At 49.5% G+C, this 19269-nt stretch overlaps 2 protein-coding genes across 3 annotated transcripts in view; one reads left to right on the plus strand and one right to left on the minus strand.

The window, feature by feature from the left end:
- Window positions 1-19269, minus strand: part of anapc2 (anaphase promoting complex subunit 2) — a 105897-nt gene that overhangs the window by 66138 nt on the left and 20490 nt on the right. The window lies entirely within an intron of this gene.
- ssna1 (Sjogren syndrome nuclear autoantigen 1) overlaps window positions 1-19269 on the plus strand; it is a 32192-nt gene that overhangs the window by 5679 nt on the left and 7244 nt on the right. The window contains exon 2 of the mRNA XM_078226702.1: window positions 5469-5668. Within this exon, the coding sequence (XP_078082828.1) occupies window positions 5469-5668 (200 nt within the window). The remainder of the gene's footprint in view (window positions 1-5468; window positions 5669-19269) is intronic.

Consider the following 19269-nt stretch of genomic DNA (forward strand, 5'->3'; position numbering starts at 1 on the left):
GGGGCTGAGAGGGGGAGGATGGGGGGGCTGAGAGGGGGAGGATGGGGGGGCTGAGAGGGGGAGGATGGGGGGGCTGAGAGGGGGAGGATGGGGGGGCTGAGAGGGGGAGGATGGGGGGGCTGAGAGGGGGAGGATGGGGGGGCTGAGAGGGGGAGGATGGGGGGGCTGAGAGGGGGAGGATGGGGGGCTGAGAGGGGGAGGATGGGGGGGCTGAGAGGGGGAGGATGGGGGGGCTGAGAGGGGGAGGATGGGGGGGCTGAGAGGGGGAGGATGGGGGGGCTGAGAGGGGGAGGATGGGGGGGCTGAGAGGGGGAGGATGGGGGGCTGAGCGAGGGATGGAGGGGGGCTGAGCGAGGGAGGGAGGGGGGGGCTGAGGGAGGGGGGGGCCGAGGGAGGGAGGGGGGGCCGAGGGAGGGAGGGAGGGGGGGGGCCGAGGGAGGGAGGGAGGGGGGGCCGAGGGAGGGAGGGAGGGGGGGGCCGAGGGAGGGGGGGCCGAGGGAGGGAGGGAGGGGGGGGCCGAGGGAGGGGGGGGCCGAGGGAGGGAGGGAGGGGGGGGCCGAGGGAGGGAGGGAGGGGGGGGCGAGGGAGGGAGGGGGGGGTGCTGAGCGAGGGGGGGGGGGCTGAGCGAGGGGGGGGGGCTGAGGGAGGGAGGGGGGGGCTGAGCGAGGGAGGGAGGGGGGGTCTGAGCGAGGGGGGGGGCGGTCTGAGCGAGGGAGGGAGGGGGGGGCGGTCTGAGCGAGGGAGGGAGGGGGCGGGGCGGTCTGAGGGAGGGAGGGGGCGGGCTGAGCGACGGGGGGGAGGGGGCGGGCTGAGCGAGGGGGGGGGGGATCGGGCTGAGCGAGGGGGGGTGGTGGGCTGGGGGAGGGGGGGCGGGCTGAGCGAGGGGGGGGGGGGCGGGCTGAGCGAGGGGGAGGGGGGGCGGGCTGAGCGAGGGGGGGTGGCGGGCTGAGCGAGGGGGGGTGGCGGGCTGAGCGAGGGGGGGGGGGCTGAGCGAGGGGGGGGCGGGCTGAGCGAGGGGGCGGTGGCGGGCTGAGCGAGGGGGGGGGGTGGCGGGCTGAGCGAGGGGGGGGGTGGCGGGCTGAGCGAGGGGGGGGGTGGGGTGGGCTGAGCGAGTGGGTGGGTGGGCTGAGCGAGGGGGGTGGGCGGAGGTGGGGGGGAGGGGGTGGGCGGAGGAGGGGGGTGGGCGGAGGTGGGGGGGAGGGGGTGGGCGGAGGAGGGGTGTGGGCGGAGGAGGGGGGGGAGGGGGGTGGGCAGAGGAGGGGGGGAGGGTGGGTGGGGGGGGAGGGGGGGTGGGGGGGGAGGAGGAGGGGGGGTGGGGGGGGAGGAGGAGGGGGGGGTGTGGGGGGAGGAGGAGGGGGGGGTGTGGGGGGAGGAGAAGGGGGGGCGGGGGGAGGAGAAGGGGGGGCGGGGGGAGGAGAAGGGGGGGCGGGGGGGAGGAGGAGGGGGGGTGTGGGGGGAGGAGGAGGGGGGGTGGGGGGGGAGGAGGAGGGGGGGTGGGGGGGGGAGGAGGAGGGGGGGTGGGGGGGGAGGAGGAGGGGGGGTGGGGGGGGAGGAGGAGGGGGGGTGGGGGGGGGAGGAGGAGGGGGGGTGGGGGGGGGAGGAGGAGGGGGGGTGGGGGGGGGGAGGAGGAGGGGGGGTGGGGGGGGGAGGAGGAGGGGGGGTGGGGGGGGGAGGAGGAGGGGGGGTGGGGGGGGGAGGAGGAGGGGGGGTGGGGGGGGGAGGAGGGGGGGGTGGGGGGGTAGGAGGAGGGGGGGTGTGGGGGGGGTGGGGTGGGGGGGTAGGAGGAGGGGGGGTGTGGGGGGGGGAGGGTGGGGGGGGTGGGGTGGGGGGGAGGAGGGGGGGGTGGGGGGGGTGGGGTGGGGGGGAGGAGGGTGGGGGGGGAGGAGGGGGGGGTGGGGTGGGGGGGGGGAGGAGGGTGGGGGGGGAGGAGGGGGGGGGTGGGGGGGGGGGGGGGAGGAGGGGGGGGTGGGGTGGGGGGGGGAGGAGGGGGGGGTGGGGAGGAGGGGGGGAGGGGGGAGGAGGGGGGGGTGGGGTGGGGGGGGAGGAGGAGGGGGGGGTGGGGGGGGAGGAGGGGGGTGGGGGGGTGGGGAGGAGGAGGGGGGGTTGGGATGGGTGGGAGGGGGGGTGGGGATGGGTGGGCGGGGGAGGAGGGTGGCACAACATTTGCCACCCTCCAATCTTGAGGCCCCTCACCTGTGACTTTCGATGTTTCAAATATCTCTGCTAGGGGACCTGCAATTTCCTCCCTCGTCTCCCACAATTTCCTCCCTCGTCTCCCACAATTTCCTCCCTCGTCTCCCACAATTTCCTCCCTCGTCTCCCACAATTTCCTCCCTCGTCTCCCACAATTTCCTCCCTCGTCTCCCACAATTTCCTCCCTCGTCTCCCACAATTTCCTGTCCTGGGATACACTTCATCAGGTCCCGGGGATTTATCTAGCTTGATGCGCTTTAAGACTTCCAGCACCACCTCCTCTGTAATATGTACACTCCTTCAGACATCAGTATTTATTTCCCCAAGTTCCCTCACATCCATGCTTTTCTCAACAGTAAATACTGATGAGAAATATTCATTTAGGATCTCACCCATCTCTTGTGGATCCGCACATAGATGACCCTGTTGATCGTTAAGAGGCCCCACTCTCTCCTTTGTTACTCTTTTGCCCTTTATGTATTTGTAGAAGCTCTTTGGATTCTCCTTTGCCTTATCTACCAAAACAATCTCGTGTCCCCTTTTTTGCCCTCCTGATTTCTCTCTCAACTCTACTCCTACACCCTCTATACTCTTCAAGGGATTCACTTGATCCCAGCTGCCTATGCATGTCATGTGCCTCCTTCTTCTTCTTGACCAGGGCCTCAATATCCCGAGTCATCCAGGGTTCCCTACTTCTGCCAGCCTTGCCCTTCATTCTAAGAGGAATGTGCTTACCCTGAACCCTGGTTCACACACTTTTGAAAGCCTATCATTTACCAGATGTCCCTTTGCCTTCCCCAATTAACTTTTGAAAGTTCCTGCCTGATACCATCAGAATTGGCCTTGCCCCAATTTAGAATTTTAACTTTCGGGCCAGACCTATTATTCTCCATAGCTATCTTAAAACTAATGGAATTATGGTCACTGGTCCCAAAGTGATCCTTCACTAACACTTCTGTCACCTGCCCTTCCTTATTTCCCAAGAGGAGGTCAAGCTTTGCCCCCTCTCTAGTCGGGCCATCCACATACTTAACAAATATCTCTCCATCCAACCCTCTAATACTATGGCTGTCCCAGTCAATGTTGGGAAAGTTAAAATCCCCTACTATTACCACCCTATTTTTCATGGCGCTATCTGTAATCTCCTTACATATTTTCTCCTCAATTTCCCGCTATTGGGGGCCTATAGTACAACCCTGTCAGTGATTTCCCCTTCTTATTTCTCAGTTCTACCCATATAGACTCAATGGCCGAACCCTTGGATATATCCCCTCTCAGTGCGGCCGTGATGTTTTCCCTAATCAAAAGTGCAACTCCCCCTCCTCTCTTACCTCCTGTTCTATCTTTGTTATAGCATCTGTACCCTGGAACATTGAGCTGCCAGTCCTGTCCCTCGTTTAGCCACGTTTCAGCAATTGCCATAATATCCCGGAGCCACATACCCATCCATGCCCTGCCTTGCCCTTCAGGCCTCTTGCATTGAAATAAATGCAGTTTATTCTGAACTTCCCTTGCTCTCTGTCTTGCTTCTCTCTGGTACTAGGATTACTGACACTGCCTTTACTACTTAATGTGCTGTCTTTAACTTCGCGTTAGAGAGAGTGCAGAGAAGGTTTACCAGGATGTTGCCTGGTATGGAGGGTCTTAGCTATGAGGAGAGATTGGGTAAACTGGGGTTGTTCTCCCTGGAAAGACGGAGAATGAGGGGACATCTAATAGAGGTGTACAAGATTATGAAGGGGATAGATTGGGTGAACAGTGGGAAGCTTTTTCCCAGATCAGAAGTGACGTTCACGAGGGGTCACGGGCTCAAGGTGAGAGGGGCGAAGTATAACTCAGATATTAGAGGGATGTTTTTTACACAGAGGGTGGTGGGGGCCTGGAATGCGCTGCCAAGTAGGGTGGTGGAGGCAGGCACGCTGACATCGTTTAAGACTTACCTGGATAGTCACATGAGCAGCCTGGGAATGGAGGGATACAAACGATTGGTCGAGTTGGACCAAGGAGCGGCACAGGCTTGGAGGGCCGAAGGGCCTGTTTCCTGTGCTGTACTGTTCTTTGTTCTTGTTCTTTGTTCTGTCCTGTCTTCAACCTTCTGGTGGCACGGTAGCACAGTGGTTAGCACTGCTGCTTCACAGCTCCAGGGTCCCGGGTTCGATTCCCGGCTTGGGTCACTGTCTGTGTGGAGTTTGCACATTCTCCTCGTGTCTGCGTGGGTTTCCTCCGGGTGCTCCGGTTTCCTCCCACAGTCCAAAGATGTGCGGGTTAGGTTGATTCGCCAGGTTAAAAATTGTCCCTTAGAGTCCTGAGATGCGTAGGTTAGAGGGATTAGCGGGTAAATGTGTGGGGGTAAGGCCTGGGTGGGATTGTGGTCGGTGCAGACTCGATGGGCCGAATGGCCTCCTTCTGCACTGTAGGGTTTCTATGATTTCTATGCTTTCTCTTCTGTCTCCCTATTGCTTTGAATCCCACACCCCTGCCAAACTAGTTTAAACCCTCGCAAGTGGCTCGAGTAAATCTCCCCGCCAGGATGTTAGTCCCCCTCCAGTTCAGGTGTAACCTGTCCCTCTTGAACAGGTCACCCCTTCCCCAGAAAAGATCCCAATGATCCAAAAATCTAAATCCCTGCCCCCTGCACCAGCTCTCAAGCCACGCATTCATCTGCCTAATCTTCCTATTCCTAATCTCACTCGCGCGTGGCACCGGTAGTAGTCCAGAAATTACTACCTTTGAGGTCCTGCACTTTAGCCTTCTGCCTAACTCTCTATATTCACACTTCAGGACCTCATCCCTTTCCCTACCTATGTCGTTGGTACCAATATATACAACGACCTCTGGCTGCACACCCTCCCCTTTAAGAATGTTCTGCAATCGCTCAGAGACGTCCTTGACCCTGGCAGCAGGGAGGAAACACACCATCCTGGAGTCTCGATCGCAGCCACAGAAATGCCAAAAACGTTTTTCATCCACCCAGTGGGTGTTTGGGTCCTGGAATGCTCTGCTTGAAATTAGGGTGGAGGAGGTTCAATGGAGGCAATCAAGAGGGCATTAGATGATTATTTGAAAAGAAACGATGTGCAGGGGGGTGTAATCTTCTACACTGTAATGATGGATGTAACTTGGTTCCAGGGAGAGGCTGTTCTGAGTTTGTTCTGCGATCCAGTTAGATCATGACTGGAACAACCCGTCAATTGCATTTCATTTCCCTTGCATTCTCTTAACCATGTAGAGATATATGTTTTATCTGCTACTTTGACTCCAAATTGTAATGCCAGGTATTGAAGATTTGTGTACGAAAAGAGAAGAACTGAATCAACAAATCTTGCAAGAGGAGGAAGAGAAGAATAAGCTGCAGAACGATATCCGCATTTTAACAGAGAAACTTGCCAAGGTCAACGAGGGCCTGGCACGCAAAATGGCAACCCGAAATGAATTTGATAGAACTATTGCAGAGACTGAAGCTGCTTATATGAAGGTGAGTGTAAAGGCCACAGAAGGATAGATCCATTATATTGCGTATTCCCTGAGTTTCATATAAAGCTCTCCCTAGTAGCTGGCTGAAGCTAAACCACACTATTCCAGGGATGAGATATTTCCACTGTTTGGTAGAATTCCAACTTTTGGATCCCAGATTCCCCCCTTTTAATTTTTTTCCACAACTTCTGACTGGCCTGGGGAAGAAGTCATTTTGATCTGGCTTTGACTCACTTTCTGTGATAGGGAGATGTGGACTTGTGCTCCAGTAGCTGCTGCTCCCTTGTGCAGCCTGCAGAGCACTATCCTCTGCTGGGCTGACTTCCTGCTGCCACCTCGGTTGGCAGTTGATTGATAATATATAATAAATATGTTGATAATACACAAACTTCCAGAATTATATACTGGATGGTGCTCTGCTGCTTGGTTTCTGCTGGTGTCTGGGGTCATGTTTATAGAGTCAGAGTTTTACAACACAAAGAAGCCCTTCGGCCTTGGGGCATGATGATCGGTGCAGGCATGGAGGGCCAAAGGGCCTGTTCCTGTGCTGTACTTTTCTTTGTTCTTTGGCCCATCGTGTCCGTGCCAGCCATCAAGCACCTACCTAATGGCAAAATATTGCAGATGCTGGAATCTGAAACAAAAACAGAAAATGCTGGAAAATCTCAGCAGGTCTGACAGCATCTGTGGAGAGAGAATAGAATCAACGTTTTGAGTCTGGGTGACCCTTCATCAGAGCTGACAAAGGGTCATCCAGATTCAAAACGTTAGCTGTCAGACCTGCTAGATTTTCCAGTATTTTTCAGTTTTTAATCAAGTGCCTAACTATTCTCATTCCATTTTCCAGCACTTGGTCCGTAGCCTTGTATCTCTGGCATTTCAAGTGCTCATTTAAATGTTTCTTAAATGTTGTGAGGGTTCCTGCCTCTACCACCCTTTCAGGCAGTGAGTTCCAGATTCCCACCACCCTCTGGGTGAAAAGGTTTTCCTCAAATCCCCTCTTGCTCCTCACCTTAAATCAATGCCCCCTGGTTATTGACCTCTCTGCTAAGGGGAAATGTTTCTTCCTATCTGTGTCCCTCATAATTTGTACACCTCGATGAGCTCTCTCTCAGCCTTCTCTGCTTGGAGAACAACCCCAGTCTATCCAGCCTCTCTTCATAGCTGAAATACTCCAGCCCAGGCAACATCCTGGTGAATCTCCTCTGCACCCTTTCTAATGCAATCGCATCCTTTCTATAGTGTGGCGACCAGAACTGCACACAGTACTCTAGCTGTGGCCTGACAAGCGTTTTATACAGCTACAGCCTGTTCTTGTGTCCTGTGCTTAAGCTACAAAAGGCAAGTATCCTATATGCCTTCTTAACTACCAGTCCTGCTGCCTTCAGGGATCTTTGGACATGAACCCCAAGGTCCCTCTGGTCCTCTGTACTTCCTAGCATCCTACCATTCATATTGTATTCCCTTGCCTTGTTAGTCCTCCTAAAATGCATCACCATGTTAATTTTCATATCTATGGGATGTGGACATCGCTGTTACAGTGAGGTTTGACTTAGTCTACAAGTGACTTGGGGTAAGTGGTGTAACTTCACTAAAACTATTTAGTTACACTATTTACAAGGAATGACAGTCAGTGCATGGTTTCAGCGACACAGTCTATGCTGTGCCGCCTTTTGGAGCCTCTTGGTTATCTGACCTCTGATGTCACCATTACATCAAAATCATCATGGTCTCATTAACATTGACCCATTACTCTACAATTGCTGGCAAGGTCAACCTTTGCCCTATCCAAAGATCTGCAGATTAGGTGGGTTGGCCATGCTAAATTGCCCCTTAGTGTCCAAATATGCGTAGGTTAGGGGATTAGTGGGGTAAATACATGGGGCTACAGGGATAGGGCCTGGGTAAGATGCTCTGTTGGCGATTCGGTGCAGACTTGATGGGCTGAATAGCTTCCTTCTGCAGTGTAGGGATTCTATGATCCCTAATTAGTCAAGTGGTGAATTAAAATGGGGTCACATTGGAAAATAGTTTGTGAAGCACTGCCATAGTCCTTTGCTTTAATTTGTATGTGCCTAATCCAGAAAGGCCACATCTATCATTAGTTCAGACTTCATCCTGTTGTGTGTACTAACTTCATTGAATACTGAAATGCTGCCGTCACTTTGGTGATTTGGTTCAATCTTGAAGGCAGTAAAAGATAAACAAAGGGAAAACTCATGTCTTTGAAGTCTAATAGTTCCACCTTCTAATTCTTCTTCACTCTGAAGAAGTCATACGGACGCAAAGCGTTAACTCTGTTTCCAGAGATACCGCTAGACTTGCTGAGTTTTTCCAGCATTTTGACTCTTGTAATTTGCTGACAACAGATGTTAGACTAGCTAGTCAATAAATCCCTGGTTTCCTCTTCATACCATCCTTAAATAGTGGAGCGGCGAGTGCAATATTCCAAACTAAGATAATGGTTCCCGAATCCACTGGAAGATTCGGGTTCAAAACGTGGGAAATAAACCATTTAATTTTGTATTTGTTAAACACCTCCTGACTCTCCAAAGTCTATTCACCATCTACAAGGCACAAGTCAGGAGTGTGATGGAATACTCCCCACTTGCTTGGATGGGTGCAGCTCCAGCAACACTCAAGAAGCTCGACACCATCCAGGAGAAAGCAGCCTGCTTGATTGGCACCACATCTACAAATGTTCAATCCCTTCATCACCGATGCTCAGTAGCAGCAGTGTGTACTATCTACAAGATGCATTGCAGCAATTCACCAAAGATCCTTAGACAGCACCTTCCAAACCCACGACCACTTCCATCTAGAAGGACAAGGGCAGCAGATAAATGGGAACACCACCACCTGCAAGTTCCCTTCCAAGCCACCCACCATCCTGACTTGGAAATATATCGCCATTCCTTCGCAGTCGCTGGGTCAAAATCCTGGAATTCCCTCTCTAACAGCATTGTGGGTCAACCCACAGAACATGGACTGCAGCGATTCAAGAAGGCAGCTCACCACCACCTTCTCAAGGGCAACTAGGGATGGGCAATAAATGTTGGCCAGCCAGCGACACCAACATCCCACGAATGAATAAAAAAGAAACTCTTTAATGGCATTATTTTCTTCATTACTGTCCTGATTGAATATTAGTTTCCTTAGGATGTCTGGAATGCTGACCTCATCCACTGTAAATGTTATGCTAAGTGATGATTCAGCATATTTCCTTATTTTCATTGAGAATCAGACCATTACCGGTTTAACGGGTCCACATTTCTCCTTATCAGCTTTGTTCCTATTTTAATTGTAAAAATGTGTCATGTTGGTTTTGCCCACCTTTGCTGTTGTTTGTATCTTTCCTATTCACCAGGAACTCTGCTTTTTTTTGGATTTTCTTATGTTCTTTTAGTGTTATATTGTCTCTCGCCTCTTTGCTCTTCCATGAATGTTTTTGCTTGTGGTGGGCCAGCTCTGGTGAGTTTGTCCTGTAGATGAGACAGGACATCTCCAGAGATGGTAATGGAGGAGTGTGGGACATTGGCTGAAAGGTGTGATTTGTTGAGTATGGCTATGCCAGGCTATTGATCAATTAGTGTGTGGAACAATTCTGTACGAATTCTGGCACAAGCCCCCAGGTATTAGTGAAGAGGTCACCTGGGATGAGATCGTGGAGTACTTGGAAGTGCATGATAAAATAGGACTGAGTCAGCTTCGTCAAGGGGAGGTCATGTCTGACAAATCTGTTAGAGTTCTTTAAGGAGGTAACAAGGAAGTTAGATAAAGGAGAACTAGTGGATGTGATTTATTTAGATTTCCAGAAGGCCTTCGACAAGGTGCCAGATAGGAGACGGTTTAATAAGTTCGGAGTCCATGTTGTTAATGGTATGATCCTGGCATGGATAGAGGATTGGCTGACTGGCAGAGAGTGGGATAAAGGAGTCTTTTTCAGGATGGCGGCCGGTGACTAGTGGTGTGCCTCAGGGGTCGGTGCTGGGACCACAACTTTTCACAGTGTACATTAATGATTTGGAAGAAGGAACTGAAGGTACTATTGCTAAGCTTGCAGATGATACAAAGATATGTAGAGGGACAGGTAGTATTGAGGAAGCAGGGGGGCTGCAGAAGGACTTGGACAGGTTAGGAGAGCGAGCAAAGAAGTGGCAGATGGAATACAATGTGGAAAAGGTTATGCACTTTGATTTGATTTATTATTGTCACATGTATTAACATACAGTGAAAAGTATTGTTTCTTGCGCGCTATACGGACAAAGCATACTGTTCATAGAGAAGGAAAGGAGAGAATTCAGAATGTAGTATTACAGTCATAGCTAGGGTGTAGAGAAAGATCAACTTAATGCAAGGTAAGTCCATTCAAAAGTCTGACAGCAGCAGGGAAGAAGCTGTTCTTGAGTCGGTTGGTATGTGACCTCAGACTTTTGTATCTTCCCGAAGGCAGAAGGTGGAAGCGAGAATGTCCGGGGTGCATGGGGTCCTTAATTATGCTGGCTGCTTTGCTGAGGCAGTGGGAAGTGTAGACAGAGTCAATGGATGGGAGGCTGGTTTGTGTGATGGATTGGGCTACAATCACGACCTTTTGTAGTTCCTTCGGGTCTTGGGCAGAGCAGGAGCCATATTAAGCTGTGTTACAACCAGAAAGAATGCTTTGTATGGTGCATCTGTAAAAGTTGGTGAGAGTCATAGCTGACATGCCAAATTTCCTTAGCCTTCTGAGAAAGTAGAGGCGTTGGTGGGCTTTCTTAACTATAGTGTTGGCATGGGGGGACCAGGACACGTTGGTGATCTGGACACCAAAAAACTTGAGGCTTTCGACCCTTTCTACTTCGTCCCTGTTGATATAGACAGGGACCTGTTCTCCTTTACGCTTCTTGAAGTCGATGACAATCTCCTTCGTTTTGTTGACATTGAGGGAGAGATTATTGTCGCTGCACCAGTTCACCAGATTCTCTATCTCATTCCTGTACCCTGTCTTGTCATTGTTTGAGATTCGACCCACTACGATGATGTCATCAGCAAACTTGAAAACCGAATTGGAGTGGAATTTGGTCGCACAGTCATAGGTGTACAAGGAGTATAGTAGGGGGCTGAGAACACAGCCTTGTGGGACACCAATGTTGAGGATGATCGTGGAGGAGGTGTTGTTGCCTATCCTTACTGATTATGGTCTGTGAGTTAAGAAGTTCAGGATCCAGTCACAGAGGGAGGTGCCGAGCCCAGGCCACGGAGTTTGGAGATGAGTTTCGTGGGAATAATGGTGTTGAAGGCTGAGCCGTAGTCAATAAATAGGAGTCTGACATTGGTGTCCTTGTTATCTAGGTATTTCAGGGTTGAGTGCAGGGCCAGGGAAATGGTGTCTGCTGTGGACCTGTTGTGGCGGTAGGCAAACTGTAGTGGATCCAGGTAGTCTGGGAGGCTGGAATTGATTTGTGCCATGACTAGCCTTTCGAAGCACTTCATAATGATGGATGTCAGAGCCACCGGCCGATAGTCATTAAGGCACGCTGCTTGGTTTTTCTTGGGTACCGGGATGATGGTTGTCGCCTTGAAGCAGATAGGGACCTCTATGGAAGGAGAATGGAGGCATAGACTATTGTCTAAATGGGGAAGTGCTTAGGAAATCAGAAGCACAAAGGGACTTGGGAGTCCATGTTCAAAATTCTCTTGCGGTTAACATGTAGGTTCAGTTGGCAGTTAGGAAGGCAAATGCAATGTTAGCATTCATGTCGAGAGGGCTAGAATACAAGAGCAGGGATGTACTTGTGAGGCTGCATAAGACTCTGGTCAGACCCCATTTGGAGTATTGTGAGCAGTTTTCGGCCCCGTATCTAAGGAAAGATGTGCTGGCCTTGGAAAAGATCCAGAGGAGGTTCACAAGAATGATCCCTGGATTGAAGAGCTTATCAGGAACGGTTGAGGACTCTGGGTCTGTACTCGTTGGAGTTTAGAAGGATATGGGGGGATCTTATTGAAACTTACAGGATACTGCGAGGCCTGGATAGAGTGGATGTGGAGAGGATGTTTCCACTAGTAGGAAAAACTAGAACCAGAGCGCGCAACCTCAGGTTAAAGGGACGATCCTTTAAAACAGATGAGGAGGAATTTCTTCAGCCAGAGAGTGGTGAATCTGTGGAACTCTTTGCCGCAGATGGCTGTGGAGGCCAGGTCATTGAGTGTCTTTAAGACAGAGTTAGGTTCGTGATTAATAAGGGGATCAGGGGTTATGGGGAAAAGGCTGGAGAATGGGGATGAGAAAAATATCAGCCATGATTGAATGGCGGAGCTACCTCGATGGGCCGAGTGGCCTAATTCTGCTCCTATTCCTATTATGGGCTTGTGCCTTTGTCATGTCTGTTGCCTAGGTTGATGCCAGGTGGTCCATTTGGGTTTATTCTTATTCCGCTTTTTTGTGGTCGTTTGATACAACCAAGTTTCTTACAAAACAATTTCAGAGGGCAGTTAGAAGTCAGCCACATTGCTGTGGGTCTGGAGATACTTGTAGGCCAGAATAAGTGAGGATCTTAAACCCAAATGGGTTTTTACAACAATCCATAGTTCCATAATCACAGTCAGATTTTTATTCTAGATTTTTTTCATGAATTTCCCCAATGCCACGTTGGGATTTGAACTCATGTCTCCAGAGTATTACTTCGTGTCAGGATTACTCATCCAATAGTATAGCTGCAATGCTGCCATTCAAACTAAGAAATTGTTTCTTTACATTCAATATGAGAAAGCAACATCAAAGCTGATATGTTATCACCGTACTATTTCAAGAGCCTCTTCTTTTATCTTGGATGAAGATATTTTGTTTTAAAGCAATATTTAAAATGCATGTCTCCAAATTCATTCACTGGGAAAGATGATCAAAATGTCAGGAGCAAGAGGCCGAACCCCCGTGTCTAGCTCACTTACTTGCGATAGTGAGTGGATGTCACTGCCTGCTTTCACTTTTTCCAATGATTGAAGACCTGGAATTAGAAAGCTTCACCTTTTATTGCAGCATTGGGCTGTGGATAATCACAAATTCACATTCCATTTTAGAAATCATTTGTATCTCCCTCACGTCCCTAACAAGCAAGTATAGCAGGCAGTAAATTAGTTTGTGCACCCCCCACCCCCTCGCTGGCTGTGGCCTTTGTAAGATCATTGCAACAGAATTGCCCTAACAGATTTAGAATGCATTACTGTAGTTACTGGGGGCTTTGTGTCTGCTGTCTGTTGCTGCCTTCATTTATCTTCACTTTTGAGAATTATACGCCCTAGACATTCTTTGGACGAAACTTCTCTGAGCTTGACTTTCTTGGCCATGGGGAATTTACACATTCACAAGGCACTTTCACAAGGTTGTGAAGGGTCTGTTTATTTCAGTGCACAGTATATTCCGGACTGCTGCACAGCCGTGCACTTGTGTTCATAAGCGGAGACTTTGCTGTCCTCCTGCTGGGCCTATTCTCCTCGAATTTACCAATCCACCCGTCCTCTTATAGATCACATTGTACCTCTGCATGCTTACCTCACTGATCCCATTCCTCTCTCCTCACTAGCGCCTCGGGTACACTGTTACCTCTCCTTTCCTGACGTAAGCTCACAGGTACAGGAAAAAGAAGTGGGAAGGATGTCCATCACTGGAAAGTCTAGACTAAGATTATAAGCAACCTTAAAAATCCATTCATCTCCCCAAAATGAAATGAAACTCATTATTTTTATTAAAGGGATTTGGGGTGTTGTAGGGAAATATCCCTTACCAGTGCAGAATAGAAGTTGAGTCGCAAACCAAGGTTCAAAGCGTGTCTTTATTGTACAATTACTGGGATCCCAGGGAGACCCCCGTAGCCAGCTCAGAAACAGTGGCTTGGCCACGTTGATCTCAATTAAATCACATCAGCTCTGGATCTTTATAGGGATCCAAATTCGCGCGGGAACATTTGATTATGCTTTTTTTACACAATGTATAAAGTGGTCTGTCAGTTTCAAAAGTCCCTAGGAAGTTTCATCGATTAGCATTTGTATGGTGTGTGTTCGTGTTAATGGGATTACTTGGTCCTGCCCCGGTGTCTAAATGCGTTTCCCATTATCATCTCTATGTGTCCTCTTATTTGAATTGATCCTATTGTTCCGTGTCTGTGTTTCCTGCTTGTGAGATTGAGTGTTAATGTCATCCTGTCCTGTTGGGTGTCTGGAGTATTTCATTCTTAACCTTTTATCCTTATCTCTTAGTTTATCAGATTTTTATGTCTGCCTTGGCCGAATTGGTAATATTTCAGTGATAGCTTGGTTTTGATAACCCACTCTATGTCTCGTTTCATAGGGATCTTGATCGTCCTTGGCCAGTTTAAAATGCAGCTGCGCGCTGTTGCTAGGCAGATTAGGGATCTTCCGTAGTTTCTGAAATTCGTGAGTCTCTCAGCTGTGCAGGGGGGGACCCGATCGAATATCCATCCGGGGGTGCCCCTCTGCATTGTTGGCCCGTTATGAGTGGTGCCAATTAGTCCAATATGTAAATATGTTTGATGATACAAATATGGTTTTCTGGAAAATTTCCTCCTTCAGGGGGAAGGTGGGATCAGGGTATTGAATTTGATGATCAGCCATGATCATAATGAATGACGGAGCAGATTTGAAGGGTCGAATGATCTAATCCTGCTTCTATTTTCTATGTATATAGCCAGGTCTCTCATCCAGTGTCCATTAATCTAGTCAACAACAATAATAATAAACATGACTGCCAGAGCTAAACTTAAGATTTCATTTGCCAGACTACATAGTTATGACCAATACCTCAATCTTCATAAACCTGTCTGTCAGAAAGCATTAGGTGCTCAATGAGACTAAATTTGTGGCCTCCAGTTGCTGTGGGCCTTTGAACTATTCAGCTCTAGGTTGAGTCCTGGGCCATCGAGAGCTGCTGAGTGTCAATCTAATTCAGGGCTGTTAACCAGACACTCCATGGGCCCCATCACTTTCATCCAGCTGAGCCCCCTTGCCTCCCACTCCTCACGGTCCTCTCAGCTTCCCAACTGTCTCCCATTACCATAATCGTTGGCCAGTAAATCTGGAGCGCACTTCTCTGGAAACTGTCTCACCTGGGCCCATGAAACTTAATGCAGCTATTGTACATCTTTTGTCCTTCTCATCATGTACTGCCCACTTTCAAATCAAAACCCCCAATCATATGCTTGCTGCTCCTCCATTCATATTACCTCTCCCATGCTCTGTGCTCTTCCAATTCCAGGAGAGGCAGTGGTGTAGTGGTATTGTCATTGGACTAGTGATCTGGAGACCAGGGTAAATGCTCTGGGGACCTGGTTTCGAATCCCACCATGGCAGATGGTGAAACTTAAATTCAGTAAAAATCTAGAATTAAAAGTTTAATGATGACAATGAAACCCCATTGTTGTCAAAACCCATCTGGTTCACTAATGTCCTTTTAGGGAAGGAAATCTGCCGTCCTTACCCGGTCTGGCCTACATGTGACTCCAGATCCACAACAATGTGGTTGATTCTCAAATGCCCTCTGCATGGAGTAGAGTCCCTTCATTCATGCTCGCTACTTCTCGAAACTCAGATTCTCTCTCCTGTTCTTGCTGCTCCTTCAATAACCTTTTCCATCCTCTCTCCAGCCACTCGGTTTGATGCTCAACTCTGTTTGATTTCACTGCTGTGAGCACTCGGTTTATTGTGATATTGTTATAGCCAGGTGAGAAAGGGTGAAATGACTCCCCCTATTCTCCCACTCTTCATTTGACCATAAGAGTTTATTTTTGTTAAGAATTTAGAGAGGACGTGTTTTGCCGATTCTAAGTGTCCCACTAACCACATTATACATTATCCGCAATCCACATTATTACAATGCCACCATTGTAGAGAATTATTAACAGGTTTTAGAGTTAAACAAACAGCAAAGTAGGGCGGCACGGTAGCACAGTGGTTAGCACTGCTGCTTCACAGCTCCAGGGACCTGGGTTCGATTCCCGGCTTGGGTCACTGTCTGTGTGGAGTTTGCACATTCTCCTCGTGTCTGCGTGGGTTTCCTCCGGGTGCTCCGGTTTCCTCCCACAGTCCAAAGATGTGCGGGTTAGGTTGGTTGGCCATGCTAAAAAATTGCCCCTGGGTTGCGTAGATTAGAGGGATTAGTGGGTAAAATATGTAGGGGTAGGGCCTGGGTGGGCTTGTGGTCGGTGCAGACTCGATGGGCCGAATGGCCTCTTTCTGTACTGTAGGGTTTCTATGATTTCTATGAAGTTTATTGACACCACTCCCCAACTAAAAATAACAAATTCACAGTGTCACACAAACTTGTCCTGCGTACACAGGTGCAGAAGGGAGAGGAAGAGGATAAGCTTAAAGATCTGACAGTCCAAGAAAAAAAAACTGGAGGTATATGGTTAGCTGTGCCTTGATTGGTCTTTGCGGTGATTCCACATTGTGGCTGTTTATCTTAGCTGTTGTTCTGGATGTCGTTATTTGGAGCAGATTCCCACACTTTAAAAGATCTCATGTCGCAGTGTTTTCTTAGTGTAGTCTCATCGTTCCAGAGGAGCAGCTAGAGAGGCGAATCAAGTGAGGAAAGCTAGTAGGCAAGAGGGATTTATAACTTCATTTTTTTTCTCTTTTCTGAGTTTTTGTAAGGCAGCCGGAAGTATAAAACCGGAAGGAGGCCCCAGTGAGACCTGGGAAGTTTTTTTTTTCTCTGACGTCAGCCAGTAGCACGCGGAAGGTTTAAAAGGCGGGCCGCTCTATCCAGCGGGCAGTGTTGTGGGACGGCTTTGGCTCAAACAGGCGTCGGCGTGAACAGTCAGACGCGAGGGTAGGTTCCGGTAAGCTGTTATTGTTTCCTCAGAGTAGAAATAATGCCAGGCAGGATGTTGGAATGCATCACTTGCATGATGTGGGAAGTCGGGGAGACCTGACAACGACACCTGCAGGAGGTGCATCCAGCTGCAGCTCCTAACAAACCGCGTTGGGGAACTGGAGCAGGAGCTGGATGACCTCCGAATCATTCAGGAGAATGAGGAGTTTATAGATGGTAGCTCCAGGGAGGCAGTTACACCAAAGGCACAGAGCACAGGTAATTGGGTTACCGTCAAGCGAGGGAAAGAGCAGGGTTCCCCTGTGGCCATTCCCCACCACAACAGGTATACCAATTTGGATACTGTTGTGGGGGATGCCTTACCTGGGACAAGCTGCGGCAGCCGGATCTCTGGCACTGAGTCTGGTTCTGCAGCGCAGAAGGGAGGGTGGAAGAAGAGGAGAGCGGTAGTGATAGGGGACTCGATTGTCAGGGGTACAGACGGGAGGTTCTGTGGTCGTGATAGAGACTCCCGGATGGTTTGTTGCCTCCTGGGTGCCAGCGTCAGGGATGTCTCTGATCGCGTGCACAGTATTCTGAAGTGGGAGGGTGATCAGCCAGATGTCATGGTACACATTGGTACCAATGACAAAGGAAGGAAGAGTGAGGAGGTCCTGAAGTCGGAGTATAGAGAGCTTGGTAGGAAGTTAAAATGCAGGACCCCGAGGGTAGTAATCTCAGGATTGCTACCTGTGCCACGTGCCAGTGAGGGTAAGAGTAGGATGCTCGGGCGGATGAACACGTGGCTGATGAACTGGTGTAGGGGGCAGGGTTTCAGATTTCTAGATCATTGGGACCTCTTCTGGGGCAGGTGGGACCTGTACAAGAGAGACGGGTTACACCTGAACTACAAGGGGACCAATATACTTGCAGGGAGGTTTGCTAGTGTTATTGGGGAGGGTTTAAACTAGATTTGCAGGGGGATGGGAACCAGAGTGCCAGAGCAGATAGTGGAGCGGGGGTGAAAATAAATGATAATAGTTCATGCAAAATCACAATTAGAAAGGTTGTGTGTGGTGGTAATAATCTTTTGAGGTGTGTCTATTTCAATGCCAGGAGTATTGTGGGGAAGGCAGATGAGCTGAGGGCGTGGATTGACACATGGAATCATTACATTATAGCCATTAGTGAAACTTGGCTACAGGAGGGGCAGGACTGGCAGCTCAATGTTCCAGGGTTCCGATGTTTCAGACATGATAGAGGCAGAGGGATGAAGGGTGGGGGGGGTGGCATTGCTCGTCAGGGAAAATGTTACAGCAGTGCTCAGGCAGGACAGATTAGAGGGCTTGTCTACCGAGGCCATATGGGTGGAGCTGGGAAACAGGAAAGGTATGACCACATTAATGGGGTTGCATTATAGACCACCCAATAGTCAGCGAGAATTGGAGGAGCAAATCTGCGGAGAGATAGCAGACAACTGCAGGAAACATAAAGTTGTGATAGTAGGGAATTTTAATTTTCCACATATAGATTGGGACTCCCATACTGTTAAAGGTCTAGATGGGTTAGAGTTTGTAAAATGTGTTCAGGAAAATTTTCTAAATCAATATATAGAGGTACTAACTAGTCAGGATGCAATATTAGATCTCCTATTAGGAAACGAGTTAGGACAAGTGACGGAAGTGTGTGTAGGGGAACACTTTGGTTCCAGTGATCATAACGCCATTAGTTTCAACTTGATCATGGATAAAGATAGATCTGGTCCTCGGGTTGAGGTTCTAAACTGGAAAAAGGCCAAATCTGAAGAAGTGAGAAAGGATCTAAAAAGCGTGGATTGGGACAGGCTGTTCGCTGGCAAGGATGTGAATGGTAAGTGGGAGGCCTTCAAAGGAGAAATTTTGAGAGTGCAGAGTTTGTATGTTCCTGTCAGGATTAAAGGCAAAGTGAATAAGAATAAGGAACCTTGGTTCTCGAGGGATATTGGAACTCTGATAAAGAAGAAGAGAAATGTATGACATGTATAGGCAACAAGGAGCAAATAAGATGCTTGAGTATAAAAAGTGCAAGAAACTACTTAAGAAAGAAATCAGGAGGGCTAAAAGAAGACATGAGGTTGCTTTGGCAGACAAGGTGAAGGATAATCCTAAGAGCTTCTACAGGTATATTAAGAGCAAAAGGATAGTAAGGGATAAAATTGGTCCTCTTGAAGATCAGAGTGGTCGGCTATGTATGGAACCAAAAGAAATGGGGGAGATATTAAATGGGTTTTTTGCATCCGTATTTACTAAGGAAACTGGCATGGAGTCTTTGGAAATAAGGCAAACAACTAGGGAGGTCATGGAACCTATACAGATTAAAGGGGAGGAGGTGCTTGCTGTCTTGAGACAAATCAGAGTGGATAAATCCCCAGGACCGGACAGGGTATTCCCTCGGACCTTGAAGGAGACTAGTGTTGAAATTGCAGGGGCCCTGACAGATCTATTTAAAATGTCGGTATCCACGGGTGAGGTGCCGGATGATTGGAGGATAGCTCATGTTGTTCCGTTGTTTAAAAAAGGCTCAAAAAGTAATGCGGGAAATTATAGGCCGGTAAGTTTGACGTCCGTAGTAGGTAAATTATTGGAAGGAGTATTAAGAGATAGGATCTACAAATATTTGGATAGACAGGGACTTATTAGGGAGAGTCAACATGGCTTTGTGCGTGGTAGGTCATGTTTAACCAATCTATTAGAGTTTTCCGAGGAGGTTACCAGGAAAGTGGATGAAGGGAAGGCAGTGGATGTTGTCTACGTGGACTT

The sequence above is a fragment of the Mustelus asterias genome, chromosome 13 (assembly GCF_964213995.1).
Source record: "Mustelus asterias chromosome 13, sMusAst1.hap1.1, whole genome shotgun sequence".
Classification (NCBI taxonomy): domain Eukaryota; kingdom Metazoa; phylum Chordata; class Chondrichthyes; order Carcharhiniformes; family Triakidae; genus Mustelus; species Mustelus asterias.